This window comes from Anoplopoma fimbria, chromosome 13 (assembly GCF_027596085.1).
Source record: "Anoplopoma fimbria isolate UVic2021 breed Golden Eagle Sablefish chromosome 13, Afim_UVic_2022, whole genome shotgun sequence".
In the NCBI taxonomy this organism is placed as follows: domain Eukaryota; kingdom Metazoa; phylum Chordata; class Actinopteri; order Perciformes; family Anoplopomatidae; genus Anoplopoma; species Anoplopoma fimbria.
Window position 1 is genome coordinate 10,499,848 of NC_072461.1, and position 13,343 is coordinate 10,513,190.

The following is a 13,343-nucleotide window of genomic DNA, read 5'->3' on the forward strand; positions in this document are numbered from 1 at the left end:
ACTTTATTCGGTTGAGTGAAATCAATTGTCAGAGGTCAAATTCCCTCATCTCCTCTCTGCTCTTCCTATCTGTATTTTCCAGCCCAGAGGAATCCTGCCTGCTTCACGTCTTATCAGGCACCTTTAGTGACACACAGAGAGCAGCCATGGCCATGTAAGGGACTGTGCTGCCCACCACAGGCTATTATAGGAGTGTAGAAGATAAGATGGGCCGTACATAAAACCCACCCCGGCATCACACATCGGCTGGGAGTCCACATAAGATCATTCAGACATGGTAAGTCACTATTACTTTCAGTCAGTGAGGATTTGAAAAGGAAAACAAATCTAGGAATCATTGTTATGGTGTATTCAAGAAAACATATGTTACTCTCAGTTGTTTTGTATAATTCTGCAGACCACCAAAAATATCCATGTGTAAACTTTACACGTTTGTTTTCCTCTCCTCAGGCGAGTAAGAAGGCCTCCAATAAGAGACAGAGGGGAGCACAGAAGTCTTGCTCCAATGTCTTCTCGATGTTTGAGCAGTCCCAGATACAGGAGTTCAAGGAGGTACAGTGTTGCATTCTGTGCTGCCTTCACTCAGCTCCCTTTGAAACCTTGTGTGGGAACCTGTGATGTTTGATTTACAAATCCATGCAAGGAAAGGAAAAAGGGGAAATGGACATTTTCAAGCAACTGAACACCTTTATTTAACTTAGAGCAGCCTTATAAACAAAATTCATGAATGAAAAGTACATGCCCATACAAAAGTTTGATTTCATGCAAGAGTAATTAAAAATGTATCAACATTTTGAGTTAATAGCGTGATTCTCTAAAGCAGTTAATCAATTTGTCTTAGAATATATTTCGACAATTTTTAAGTTAATACATCATTTTCAGAATAATGCATCAGTGTTCCTCCTGCCATAATTAGTATTAAGAAGCTTCGTGTACGACAAGCCCTCTAAAATATTGATGTAACAATCCCTAACTTAAATTTTCAACAGTAGGAAATAATGCAGAAGCTCCTGTGAAAATGCACTAATTCAAATTCTGATGCATTGATTTTAAAGGGCACATTTTACATTTAGTATTCACTAAGACCCTTGTCAATGAGAAGAAAGTAAAGCATTACTTAAATGCAATTCAACATAACTTCTTATATCTGGTTAAGGAAGACATGATTATTGTGAACTGTCCAGTCCTTTTTAAGTTTTCTATCATTTTGATAAATTACATCAGCCTACCAGCACTTGGATGTCAAAATAAATAATTGTTCACCATTGTTATTTTTGTGCCTTATCCTACAGGCCTTTGGCTGCATTGACCAAGACAGAGATGGTGTTATCAAAAAACAGGACCTGAGGGAGACCTATGGACAGCTGGGTATTTTCCTTATCTTTATCTCTTTATCCTATTTATATAAAAATACAAATTGGTTTACTGTGTGTTTGTGTGTTTGTGTACCAGGGAAGCTTAATGTCAGTGATGAGGAGCTGGATGGGATGTTAAATGAGGGGAAGGGCCCCATCAACTTCACCGTATTCCTCAGTCTTTTTGGGGAGAAACTTAACGGTGAGGGCTTTTCACTAATGTTCAAACAATTATTAGAATTTATTTTTGCGAAGGAATATTTAGAAGATCTTCGACAATGATTTGTTTCCCTCCAGGCACCGATCCTGAGGACACCATACTTGCTGCCTTCAAGCTGTTTGACCCCAATGGGACGGGCTTTGTTAACAAGGACGAGTAAGATATATTTTTATTCATTATTTTCCACTTTGTTAAAATTTTCCATATTAACATCTTTTGATTTTTTTGGTTAATCCAGGTTTAAGCGGTTACTGATGAACCAGGCTGATAAATTCACAGCAGAGGAGGTTTGTGGTTTTTCTATCTCTATAGTGACAGACTCTCAAACTATTCCTTAAGATGATCATTATCACCAGGCAAATTGTCTCTTCATAAAACTCTAGGTGGATCAGGCCTTCGCTCTCGCTCCCATCGACCCGACTGGCAACATCGACTACAAGTCTCTCTGCTACATCATCACACACGGAGATGAGAAGGAAGAGTCCTAACAAGGACCGTGGTCGGGTCATACATGTTACTGAAGCATGAAGATAACTGTTTTACTGATATAAGTGCTGGTTATCAATCAGAAGCATCGATGATTGATGGAGTAATGATGGAATATCAGATTCATTCAAACTCTTGTTTAACAGTTATTAATGCAGCAGTTCTGTTGCTGTTAGAAATGGTCTAATTTGTTTGTTTACTATTGAGAATAAAGTGTTCCTCAAAAGATTCTTTGTTGATTACAAATAATTGCTAAAATTGTATTTTACCATTGCTGTGATCCACTGGGGAAAAATCAGAGTTAAGATTTTTCAGTTTGATATTTTAAAAAAGTGAATGAATGAATGATTATTAGTTAAATAAATAAATATAAATAAATAAATAATTGTCAAGAAATATGTAACTTGAGTCAGAATTGCATTAGAAGTTAAGAAAACAATTTCAAGACAGTAGAGAATTAGAGGGTTGAATGGGTAATTAGAGTATTTTCTTTTGGCTTACGAAAAATTGTTTCAGTTATAATTTTTGTAGTACTTTAAAATTGTGTTTCTGTTTATTGAGAAAATGATGACAACCATGATGAAAACCCTTTTGTGACCAAGTGGATAAACTCAAGAACGCATGCTCACTAACAAAAAAGGTTGTTTTTCTTGGTTGGTACAAGTTTTTTTTCATACAAGACTGCTTTTAAAAGAACACAAGACAGTAAAAATATTTCAAAGTAACATAAAGTAAACAAGATGCCATGCAGTCCCATCACATTCAAAGAGGCCTCAATGCTGTTCCATTCTTTTGGCCACACTGTTGCCATGGACACAACAACAAACACCTCCATAAACTCCACTGCACACATTTCCCTCCCTGCTCTCACAGCAAACAGCCGGTCAACAACAAGAGGACTAGGAGTGTGCGAGATACTGTGAGGTCAGCTCCACTTTCAGCACATTCTCTACAACAACAAAAACAGCAGCAGAGTTTCATCCAAATGATTGACACTTCACTCTGGATTTCTGCAATCTCTAGCTAGTCCTTCTGGCAGAGATGCCCATTGCATCTGGAGCTGCAGGCAGGGTGAATGGGGGATCAGATACTAGCACGGCATGGAAGGCAGACGGACTGAGGAGGACCAAACCTGCCAACAGGAACTGTGACTCCTATCTGCAACGGTGGGTGAAATACAGTGCAATAGATGTTATGTTACCTTTCAAATTTAGCGTAATGGATGGATAAGGACAGTAACGCTGTTGCTGTGTCTCTCCTCTGAGTTCTTTACATTCAAATCCCATAACAGGGATGTTAACAGAAGACATGCAACACTTTTAAAGGAACAGTGCGTAGGATATAGGAGGATTTATTGGCAGAAATTGAATATAATATTCCTAACTATATTTTTGAATGAGTGTATAATAACCTGAAACTAAACTTTTTGTTAGATTAGAATGATGCATTTATATCCACAGGATAAAGATCTGTTCTATACTGTAGAAACATGCGGGCCTCTTTCAAGAGGAACCGCTCCCTATGTAGGGCTCATTCAAAGCTGACAATAACACAATATTTCTTAGTGTCAGTTAAGTATACAGTAATGAAAACATTGGTTTGCATATTATATTCAATTTCTGACAAAAGAATCCCCTAAATCCTTCCCACTGCTCCTTTAAATCATAGCTACACATAAGTGACGAAAACTAACAGAAGTAATTAGCTAGCTAAATGTAAAAACAAAGCATATATAATAAACACAAAACATTATAGTGTGATAACAGGCTGCTCTGACTGTAAAAAAACCACAACATTGTATTCACTGAGGTCAAACCACAGAAGATTTGCCACAGAGCAGCTTTATTGACTTTTACTGCAAAGAAATAAAAGCATTTCATTAAAACACTGCCGGCCCGAGCGCACAGAAACTCGATACACAGATGTGAGGCACTGATCAGGCTCATAAATATATTTCTCCATGCCCTTTTGTTTCTCCTGACTGGTTCATTGAAAGGAGGAGGCAGAGAAGTCACATTTCAAAGACGTACTGGCTTCTGTAAATAAATTAGACTGAGTTTTCTTGGCGATCACATGTAAACGTATTGTCGTCGTTGCAGATATCAGGAACTCCAAGAGAGAAAGAAAAACAAAAGCAATTTTTTTCAGGTGAGTACTGTCATCAAGTTGGATAAGAGGCCGTGGGACACAATGTGACGGTTGATCATGTGATCGAAGTGGCTTTGATTTTTACGCAGGGCACCCAGGAAAAGACAGATCCAAGCAATGATGAGAGTGAGGGTGAGGATGCTGATAATTTTGAAAAAAAAAGAAGAAATATCATCATTGCGCCAACATTCACACAGTTACAGTGAGTGATTTTTTTTTTTCGCTTAAAAGGAGTCAAAGAGGGGAGCCCACAGAAAGATGGCAGCAGTGAGGATCAAACTTCAGGAGAACCGCTCAGTGAGGAGAGATCCAAAAAGTCTCGGCTGTGTGTTCTCCTTTAAGAGAGACATCACGTCTCCTGTGGACATTCAATGAACTATCTTGCACACTCGACTTTCTCGTGTATTATTTAAGTGCCAAACCCTTGTGTCTCTTGTGTCGGTGCTTTACATCAACAGTTGTGTGAAAAAAAAGGGTGTATATCATGTCTATCAGTGTGAAATTCAATAACAGAAAATTGTTCAAACAGTGAAAACTAGGTCATGTGGGTGCTCATCAGTGTTAATTGTGTTACAGTACGAAAATCCCAGTTATCTCAGTATCTTACATCAATTATATTATGCTATAAAACAGTGCACCTACAAAATACGTCCAGGTTCTTTTCTGCATCTGCATAATCACACGACGGGTACTGGAAGTTGTAAATTAAAATGTACCTTAAAAAAACTAAACAATTATTAACTGCACAGAAATGAAGTCAATAGGCTTCATTCACTCATTCCGAGCGTTAACATTCAATCACAACAAACTGCTGCGGTTTCTTCAGCAGCATAAAAACATGGAGCCTTCCCCCGTTTTTCACGGTCGGCTCCTCCTAAAGTTCAATATTGCACTTTTCAGCTTTCTGTGAATCTCTTCCCCCCTTTTTTTGGCTGTGTACCTGAGGTTTCACAGTGTTCTTAAAAGTTCACTTAGCGGCGTCAGGCCCAGCTAACGAGATCAGAACCAGTGGAGGGAGAGAGGGAGAGAGAGAGAGAGAGAGAGAGAGAGAGAGAGAGAGAGAGAGAGAGAGAGGCCTGTTTCCAGTCCGTGTGTGTGTCCTCCACAGGGCGGGGGTTTGTCTCAGTCACTGTTGCTGCTGTCGTCTCCCACCACCATGCTGCTGTACTGCTTCTGCTGCTCCTCCTTAAACGACTCCTTCACCTTTGCTCTCTTCAGGCCTCCATCCCTGCAGAGGCAAACACATGGAGACAAGGCAAACTGAGAGCAGCGCTAAGCATTTCAGCACATCTGTTCACTGTCAATGAATATCACTGTCAAGTTGAAAAAAACTAAATTTTTTGTGATGTTTTTAACTTTGGACATTCACTTAAAGGGCTGCATGTTCTTCTGTAGATGTTATTGTTCCTTTGAAAACCTTTTCAAAAAGCAATTAGGTGAATTTATAACTCAAGTAAAAGATTTTTACCCACCAGCTGTGATATAACGGTACATTTATGTACGTACCTTTGTTAAAACACTATTCTTAGTCATAGATTAAAGGGACAGTTCACCCCAAAATCTAAATCTACATATTTCTCCTCTTACCTGTAGTGCTATTTATCAATCTAGATCGTTTTGGTGGGAGTCGCCTAGTTTTGTAAATATCGGCCTTCTCTCTCCAATACAATGGGACCAAATGGGAATCGACTTGTGGTATACAAAGCACCCAAAAAAAACCCTCAAAAGCAATGTCTCGTTCCAGAAGACTGCGAGACTAGGCAACTCACACCAACAACAATCTAGATTGATATATAGCACTATACGTAAGAGTAAAAATTGTTTGGGGGATTTTTGGGGTTGAACTGTCTCTCCATATACTCTAGATAGAGAAGAAAAAATGCTCCAGAACATTGAAACAGGTTGAGTCTTACCACTGTAGATCCAGCAGGCCTCCCCGGTGAGCGATAGCAGACTTCACCCTGTTGGCAAACTGGACAGCATCTTCCCCCTCCTGCCATTTTTGGAATAAACAACAATCAGTCAGCCGTGATGTGTGTGTGTTTGCGTGTGTGTTGTACATATGTGGGCTTTTTACGTATTTGCATTGCCCGCAGGTTGTACACACCTGTTGGTGCATGGCTGGCAGGTACCAGACGTTGCAGACGAGGGCCCAGCTGGTCATCATCCTCAGCAGGTAGCTGACCATGCTATACTTGGAACTGTTCCAGAAAGCGTCTCCGAACTTTGGGTCATACTGAGAGAAAGATAGATGAACAAATATTAGTGCGTTGAGGAATTTACTTTGATACATGTGAGCCAGAAGGCCAGAGAAAACTTTGGAACGAGGGACGCAGACAGGACTGAAGTACCTTAATGGCCACTGGATATATCGTCGCTCCGATTTCAAAACTTCCCTTTTTGAACATCATGACGGAGGTATTGTTGACACAGGTTCCTGCAGACAGAAGACATCGGGAGGGGGGATTAAAGGGGGACGGAGTCGTGTGAGCTCCGTCCAAACCCACATGAAAAAAGCTGCTCGTTTGTCATCGCCGAGTGGTCAGACCGCCTCCGGGCTAAAGTGACAACACTTCTAATCTTTGATGACACAGAGACAAAACACACACAAAAAAACCCTGCTGTGGATGAGGGAACTCTATCCATCTACATGGTCACTCTTACCCTCTGGAAATATCAAAATGGGGAGCTTTGTCTTGTCGTTCACATGATCCGTCAACCTGGAAGAGACACAAAGAGGGTAATGGAAACTGTTTTCCTGTACATGTCTGACAAAAAAAACATCAAACATCTGCGAGGAGCGTCGGGGTGATATTATGAGACGCTGGAATCCAAACTGAGTGAGTCACAAGCTCAGTAGCAACTTTCCAAAACGTATCCGTTCTTGTTTGGAAACTCTCATTCCGTTTCACATGCCAACCTGTGTGGGTGCCAGAGCAGCATCAACAGAGAGAGTAAACACACACAGGGCGAGAGAGAGAGAGAGAGAGAGAGAGAGAGAGAGAAGGAGAGAGCGAGAGACGTGCAAAGACAAGCCTGAAAAGAAGTGCTGGAGTTAGTGTGTGGGGAAAGAAACAGACCTTTTGGTCACTAGGTGGCGATCTTTCATCTCTGCTCTCTCGAACCAGACGTGAGGACACGACCTCACCATGGCCCTCTGGAGGACTCCCATCAAACCTCCGTGGACCTGCCCCACCTGGTGATCACATTTTCACAGTTATGGTGGCAAGAAAAAACAACCTATCAGTGTAGAAATGTTCAAAAACCCAAAAAATGAGTTTTCGTACCATAGCATAACATCCATCGTTGCAGAGAATCACTATGTCAATGGGACTGGTGTGGTTGGCGACACAGATCCCTCCCTTCTGGGGTTTGTTTTCCCTGTTGTGGCGAGATGAAGACAGTCATCAGACATCGTTCCAGATCAGACTGTTCGACGGCGACGCGGCGAGAAGGCTTGCTTACCTGTTGTGGTAGCGGATGGTGGCGGAGAGTCCTCGGGCGCAGATCCTGTAGCACATCACGTGGACCCATTCACTGAGCCAGGACTTTATCCTGATCACACACACACACACACACACACACACACACACACACACACACACACACACACACACACACACACACACACACACACACACACACACACACACACACACACACACACACACACACACACACACACACACACACACACACACACACACGAGGAGGGAACTCCATGAAAAAAATATATATATATGGAATATGACTATTATTGTTTGGGTCAGAGTTTGTGGTCACCTCCAGTTTGGGAGTAATCCAACTGCAGATGTTCCTATGACCAACCAGGTGAGGCCAATGCAGACCAGAGTTATCCTGGAGAAAGGGAACGAACATTTATTTATCACTTTTACAGAAGAAGGAAATAAAATAAAAAGTCATACACCACAAAATACCGAATAGCCAAACAAAAATTAAACAGGAAAATTACGTTTAAAGTTTAACTTAAAGTTTTTAACACTTTTAGATCTGTGATATATTGTTGATTAATTGTGCACCAATCAACAATATATGCAAAAATGTACAGAAAAATCTAATTTCTTTGTATATTTCTATCAAAATCCAATACATTTTTCTTTTTCCTGTGAAAGAAAATATGACTTGTGCTTCCGTAACAAAACTTGTGGATATTTGCCTCTGCCTGTTGAGTTTGTGAATAAACTCAACAGGCAGAGGCAAATATCCACAAGTTTTGTTATTTGCATTTTTATGATTTTATGCATTACCATGACTTGCATTTGCAAATGGTTCTAAACCTCCACCCGCTGAGCTTTGACTCAACCTTTGACATTGTTCCTGCCTGGAGGGCAACACTGCATTTGCGTCAGGACATTTGAATTCTGCCTACTCCATTCAGTCTTTGCGTACCTGAGCGGGGTGAGGATGCAGTATCTCACAAAGATGCCGAGGCCGTAGACCAGCGTCAGCCTCAGGCTGATGTACTGGAAGTCGGTGTTGGTGCGAGTCAGCAAGTTCCACAACACCAGCTCCTCTGAGCTGAACCGCTGCGTCACCTGGATTAAGAATAAAAACTAATTAAAAATCAGCAAAGTTTAACAGGGCCATTTAGTACCGTTAATATACAGTAAAAACTGTACCTCGTCCTCTACGATGCTCTCAATTCCTCTGCGGCTGAAATAGAAACAGTCACTAAGTGTGAAATCACCGCCCACTAGTGGTTTGGGGCGACTGCGTCTGAGTTCCTCCAACTCTTTCTCCATGGAGCCATCTTCCCTCTGGATGAGGCCTGACACACACACGCACACCACACACACGCACACGCACACACACACACACACACACACACACACACACACACACACAGTCAAACTCAATCATCTGATAGGAATCATTATCTTAACAACAAGCCTGAAAGATAAGTCAGCCTCGCCATATTTCTCAAGATCGTGTCGATAGTGTCAGAAGAAGGAGTGGAAGAAAAATAATCAAAGTTTATTCAATAACGTGTTTCTTGGAAGGAAAGTTATATTCTTTACTAGTGCAAGTATTCTATAAAAACACAAATAACTGATTGCAATAAATCAAAGCATTAAACAGATCTGAGATAATGAAAGAAAAACAGCAACTCTGCTTTACAAGAAGATGTGAAACATGTGTCGCTTGGTATAACAAAGCAGACTTAGATGTCTGGTGAAATACTGCAGTAAACAGATCCCAGAACAGTTAAGAGGTGGACTACTCATTATCTGATAACTCAGCAGGCAAAGTCCAAAACCTGGAGTGACAAAATCTGCATACAATATGCCTTCATCTGCCTTCATCTCATCGTCGTCCACATTTAGAAATGTAACAATGACTTACTTTGGACTTTGCAGAGGCCACATTTTGCTGACACAACGTCTTCTATGTGTTACCCGACTCTCAGTGACTGATAAAGAGTTGAGCAAGTAATTGTGTCTGGTAAGTAATTGGCAGGAATTCACCTTGTTTCCTATCATAAAAGATAAGATAATAAGATAAGATAATCCTTTATTAGTCCCGCAGCAGGGAAATTTGCAAGTCTATTTTTATACGTATTTAAATGATTTACTTTACATTTATTATATATATATTTTTTATATTATTCTTTTTTTTTCATTAATGTTATATCTATCTAATATTTCTAGTACTCGTTTTTGTTGGCTTTACATCTTAAAATTATTTTAACGCTTTCAACTGAAAATACTAGTACCATCTTTTTTTGTGTCTCTACTTTTTGGATTTTATTATTTTATTGTTTTCGCTTCTTGTGTCCATTTTTAAATATCTGTTATTATTTGTTATTTCTGTTGTGAAGCACTTTGAGCTGCATTTCACGTTATCAAATGTGCTTCATAAATAAAGCTTATTATTAATATAATTATAATATAGTTTTACATTTACTTACACGACTATCACCGCCTAGGAAATGCATCTGTATGCAGAAATCAAAACAATGGTAAATCAGTAACTCTCCACTATATAATTGCAACATGCTTGCCCAGACTTGCAATACAATGTCTTATGGAATCCAGCAGTGCAGATAAACCCTTGTGTCACTTACTAAACCCCAATATTTCACAATAAAGGATGTGACAGCAACTCTGCCAGTAAACCACAAGTAGTTCTTCAGAACTTTGATCCACGTAGATTTCTACTTACCATTAGATGCAGAGGCTTTGAGTGTTCGTTCGTCTGCGTACACTTTCTGTATCTTCAGAGTGGCCCACTGTGGAGGAGGACAGACAATCATGGACATGTCTCATGTGGACCAGTGGGTGAGAATCTGCCTAACTTGAAGCATTCTACACCTGTGAGGGGACACAAACAACGCAAACAGCAGTACCTCCAAGGTTTTCACCAGGACGGTCATGTAGGTCTCGGAGATGCCCAGCGAGAAGCCGAACATGGCTGGGATCATGATGAGGCCGACGATGAGGTAGAGCCAGATCCTTAGGGACCAAAGGGCCAGGGTCCAGAAGTCCTCCATCTCCACCTTGTTTATTCCCTGCAGAGGTGTTAGAAACAGCAGCCCAGTGTCTCAGATGTAGAGCAGTCCTGCATGTAGAGAGGAAAAGGTATTATTATTATTTTTTTTAATATATTTGCACTATTGTGCACCTAAATAATAGACAACAAATGGAAGTCAACAACCGCCACATGACAAGTGGAGCAGTCTAATGTAAATAAAACGCTGACACTTCAGTTGATGTTATCAGGAGGTAACCGGTCACAGTACACTGCACAGAAACACACTCTCACACAGGAACGACACACGATCGGTATCACATGTATCACTGCCGATATTAAACGATGATTCCCGATTAACCGAACCATGACAGAACTCCTCTGTAATACAGGATTACATTATTGTTTCTGTTAGCTTTAGCCGCAGTAGCTCGCCGTACCTGTCAGACTCGAGTCCATGTCCTTCCTCCCTGAAGGAGTTTAACTCAGGGGACTTGAGCACAGAGAGCAAACACGCCCATTTACTACTGGAACAAAGTTCACGGAGCAGCGCGCCCCCGAGCGGACACAAAGGGAAGCGCAGACACGTGGCTCTCTATGTACGTTTGGTGGAATTTTGCAGAATTTTTATTTTGTCATCTCTTTCAAAGGAGACACTAATGCCTTCTTAAATAAAGATTGTGAGGGTGAAATGTAGTTTCCTTGAAAGCATTTTGCTCTGAGTAAACTCTATCCACAGAATATGGTTGAAAGCTCTGGAACATATGCGGGCCTTAAGAGTTTTTTGATAAATAACATAAATTAAATATATATATAAATACATATATGTGCATATACATACATATATATACACTATATATAGTATATATACTGTATATATATAGTTTGAGAGCAGCGATCACTTACCCAGCTGCTAAATATGCTGTCCTGAAACTGATGCATGCTGGGAAACAGGGATACCACTGTAATGAAATGTCACAATCCTCCTGTTGCTATCCATTACACGATGAAGCCTTGATGAGGAATGAGGCCACAATCTCTCTCTCTCTATATATCCTTCTCTCTCTCCCCCACCTAAGACTAACAAAAGGTCCTGATTATTTTCCAGGTTCAGACATTTCACAGTCTGTTGCACATTAGTGTAACAGGGGACTTCAGGGGGGTCAGTCAGTGTAACGATAAGAAGGGGAATACTTGGATATTTGGCAAATATGCATTTTTAAAAGACAACTCAGCCTGCCAACATTACATGCAAGACTAAATAATGATGCAATTCATTTCTAAAACACATCTTTTTAATTTGAGACAGCTGCAATGAAGCAGTATGTTATCACCGATAGTTGTTAAATCAGGCTAATGGGCCAGGCCTGAAATTCTTCAGCAGGTAGACATTCCAGATGTGTAGTAAAACAGCAGCCAACAACACGCTGTTTGTCCTTTACTGTCAGGGTGTGTTAGCTCCAGTAAGGCCGGGCTTGTTCGTTCTAAAATAGCTGTATTTTTTTATCTTTAAACCTCAACACAAACAGCTCATACAACAGTATGCAACACTGTTGATTTTATTGGGTCCAGTTGGAGGAATTCACCCCAGTGTGGCACATTAGTGTTGGAAATTGAGAAAATTCAACAAACATCTCCCTGTTTAAAAGCCACTGCTCCATTACTCAGCAGTCTCAGACTTTGAAGTGCTTTATTTTAAAAAACAACAACTATAAATCTCAGATGTTTAATGAGCTCACTGCCTCTGTGTCCCCCATGGACCGGGACAACGAAGGAAGGGTATGTGTCATGTCTCAGTAGCCTTCTGCTCCAGGGATAAATAAATGAAGCACAGCAGTATTTAATGAGAGGATCCGCCTCAGAAAAGGCCTTTTTACCCCGAGCCACAGTGCGCCGTGGTTTACAGGGGCTTGTAATGTTCTCTGGAAATAATAAATAATGTCCTACAGAGGGCTGTTATTCCACAGTGCACTGTTTACATCAGACACGCTTGTCTACTTCTACTGTGGAACTCAACGGAGGCTGGGAAGTGTAATATATTTAAGTGTGAAGGTATTCTTGGGATCCAGTTTCCCCAAATCCACCACATGCAGCCCTGCCCACTGGAATCTAATTCTAATGGCATAAAAAGGCAGAAATAGAGCCAAAATGTATGGAAATCATTGTCCAAAAGCTGCAGCAGCAACATGGAATGACCTAATATATGTCACTTTGCCTCAAATAAAACTCTAGAAAGCATGTGTTTGCACAGGGTTGGTCTGTTGTTTGACTTTTAAGACCCGCTTCTTCTTCATGGAATGCAAAAAAAATATTTTCTAAGTATGCAAAAAATAAATAATCAAATAAAGTTAATTCAAATAGTTTAAAGTAGTTAATTTCCCCAAAACCTTCCAAATGAGCATCTGTTTCAGACTCTGGAGCAGTAAAAGGGAGAGGACATATCAGTTTGCCCAGGCTGTAATTACATAACTTTTTTGTACTTAAGCATTTTTATAGTAGTACTTCCGTTTGTGTTGAAGTGTTGATATTTTCCTTTCTATCAGGTATTTAATCATATCATGGCTGATACAGCTGCCAAGTGTGTCCTATATTTAAAAACTGGGACAACTCCGATTGGTGGATTAATAAACACCACTTATGTTTGT

General features: G+C 40.4%; 2 protein-coding genes across 3 annotated transcripts; one reads left to right on the plus strand and one right to left on the minus strand.

The window, feature by feature from the left end:
- Window positions 1-189: 189 nt before the first annotated feature.
- Window positions 190-2,236, plus strand: myl7 (myosin, light chain 7, regulatory). Its single transcript, XM_054610479.1, has 7 exons — window positions 190-277; window positions 451-552; window positions 1,293-1,368; window positions 1,453-1,557; window positions 1,653-1,731; window positions 1,814-1,862; window positions 1,959-2,236. The coding sequence occupies exons 1-7, from the start codon at window positions 275-277 to the stop codon at window positions 2,061-2,063; spliced, it is 519 nt and encodes a 172-aa protein (XP_054466454.1). The 5' UTR covers window positions 190-274; the 3' UTR covers window positions 2,064-2,236.
- A 1,630-nt stretch (window positions 2,237-3,866) lies between these two features.
- Window positions 3,867-11,697, minus strand: agpat9l (1-acylglycerol-3-phosphate O-acyltransferase 9, like). 2 transcript variants are annotated; one of them, XM_054610740.1, is made up of 14 exons: window positions 11,605-11,697; window positions 10,577-10,788; window positions 10,393-10,459; window positions 8,850-8,998; window positions 8,620-8,765; window positions 7,993-8,067; window positions 7,675-7,764; window positions 7,497-7,590; window positions 7,290-7,405; window positions 6,874-6,929; window positions 6,561-6,646; window positions 6,317-6,445; window positions 6,123-6,202; window positions 3,867-5,437 (listed from the first exon to the last, which is right to left on the minus strand). In XM_054610740.1, exons 2-14 carry the CDS (start codon window positions 10,718-10,720, stop codon window positions 5,332-5,334), a joined length of 1,338 nt encoding a protein of 445 aa, XP_054466715.1. In that variant the 5' UTR covers window positions 10,721-10,788; window positions 11,605-11,697; the 3' UTR covers window positions 3,867-5,331. The 2 variants fall into 2 exon arrangements, with proteins under 2 accessions (XP_054466715.1, XP_054466714.1); XM_054610739.1 differs by lacking the exon at window positions 11,605-11,697 and adding an exon at window positions 11,139-11,184.
- Window positions 11,698-13,343: the final 1,646 nt, after the last annotated feature.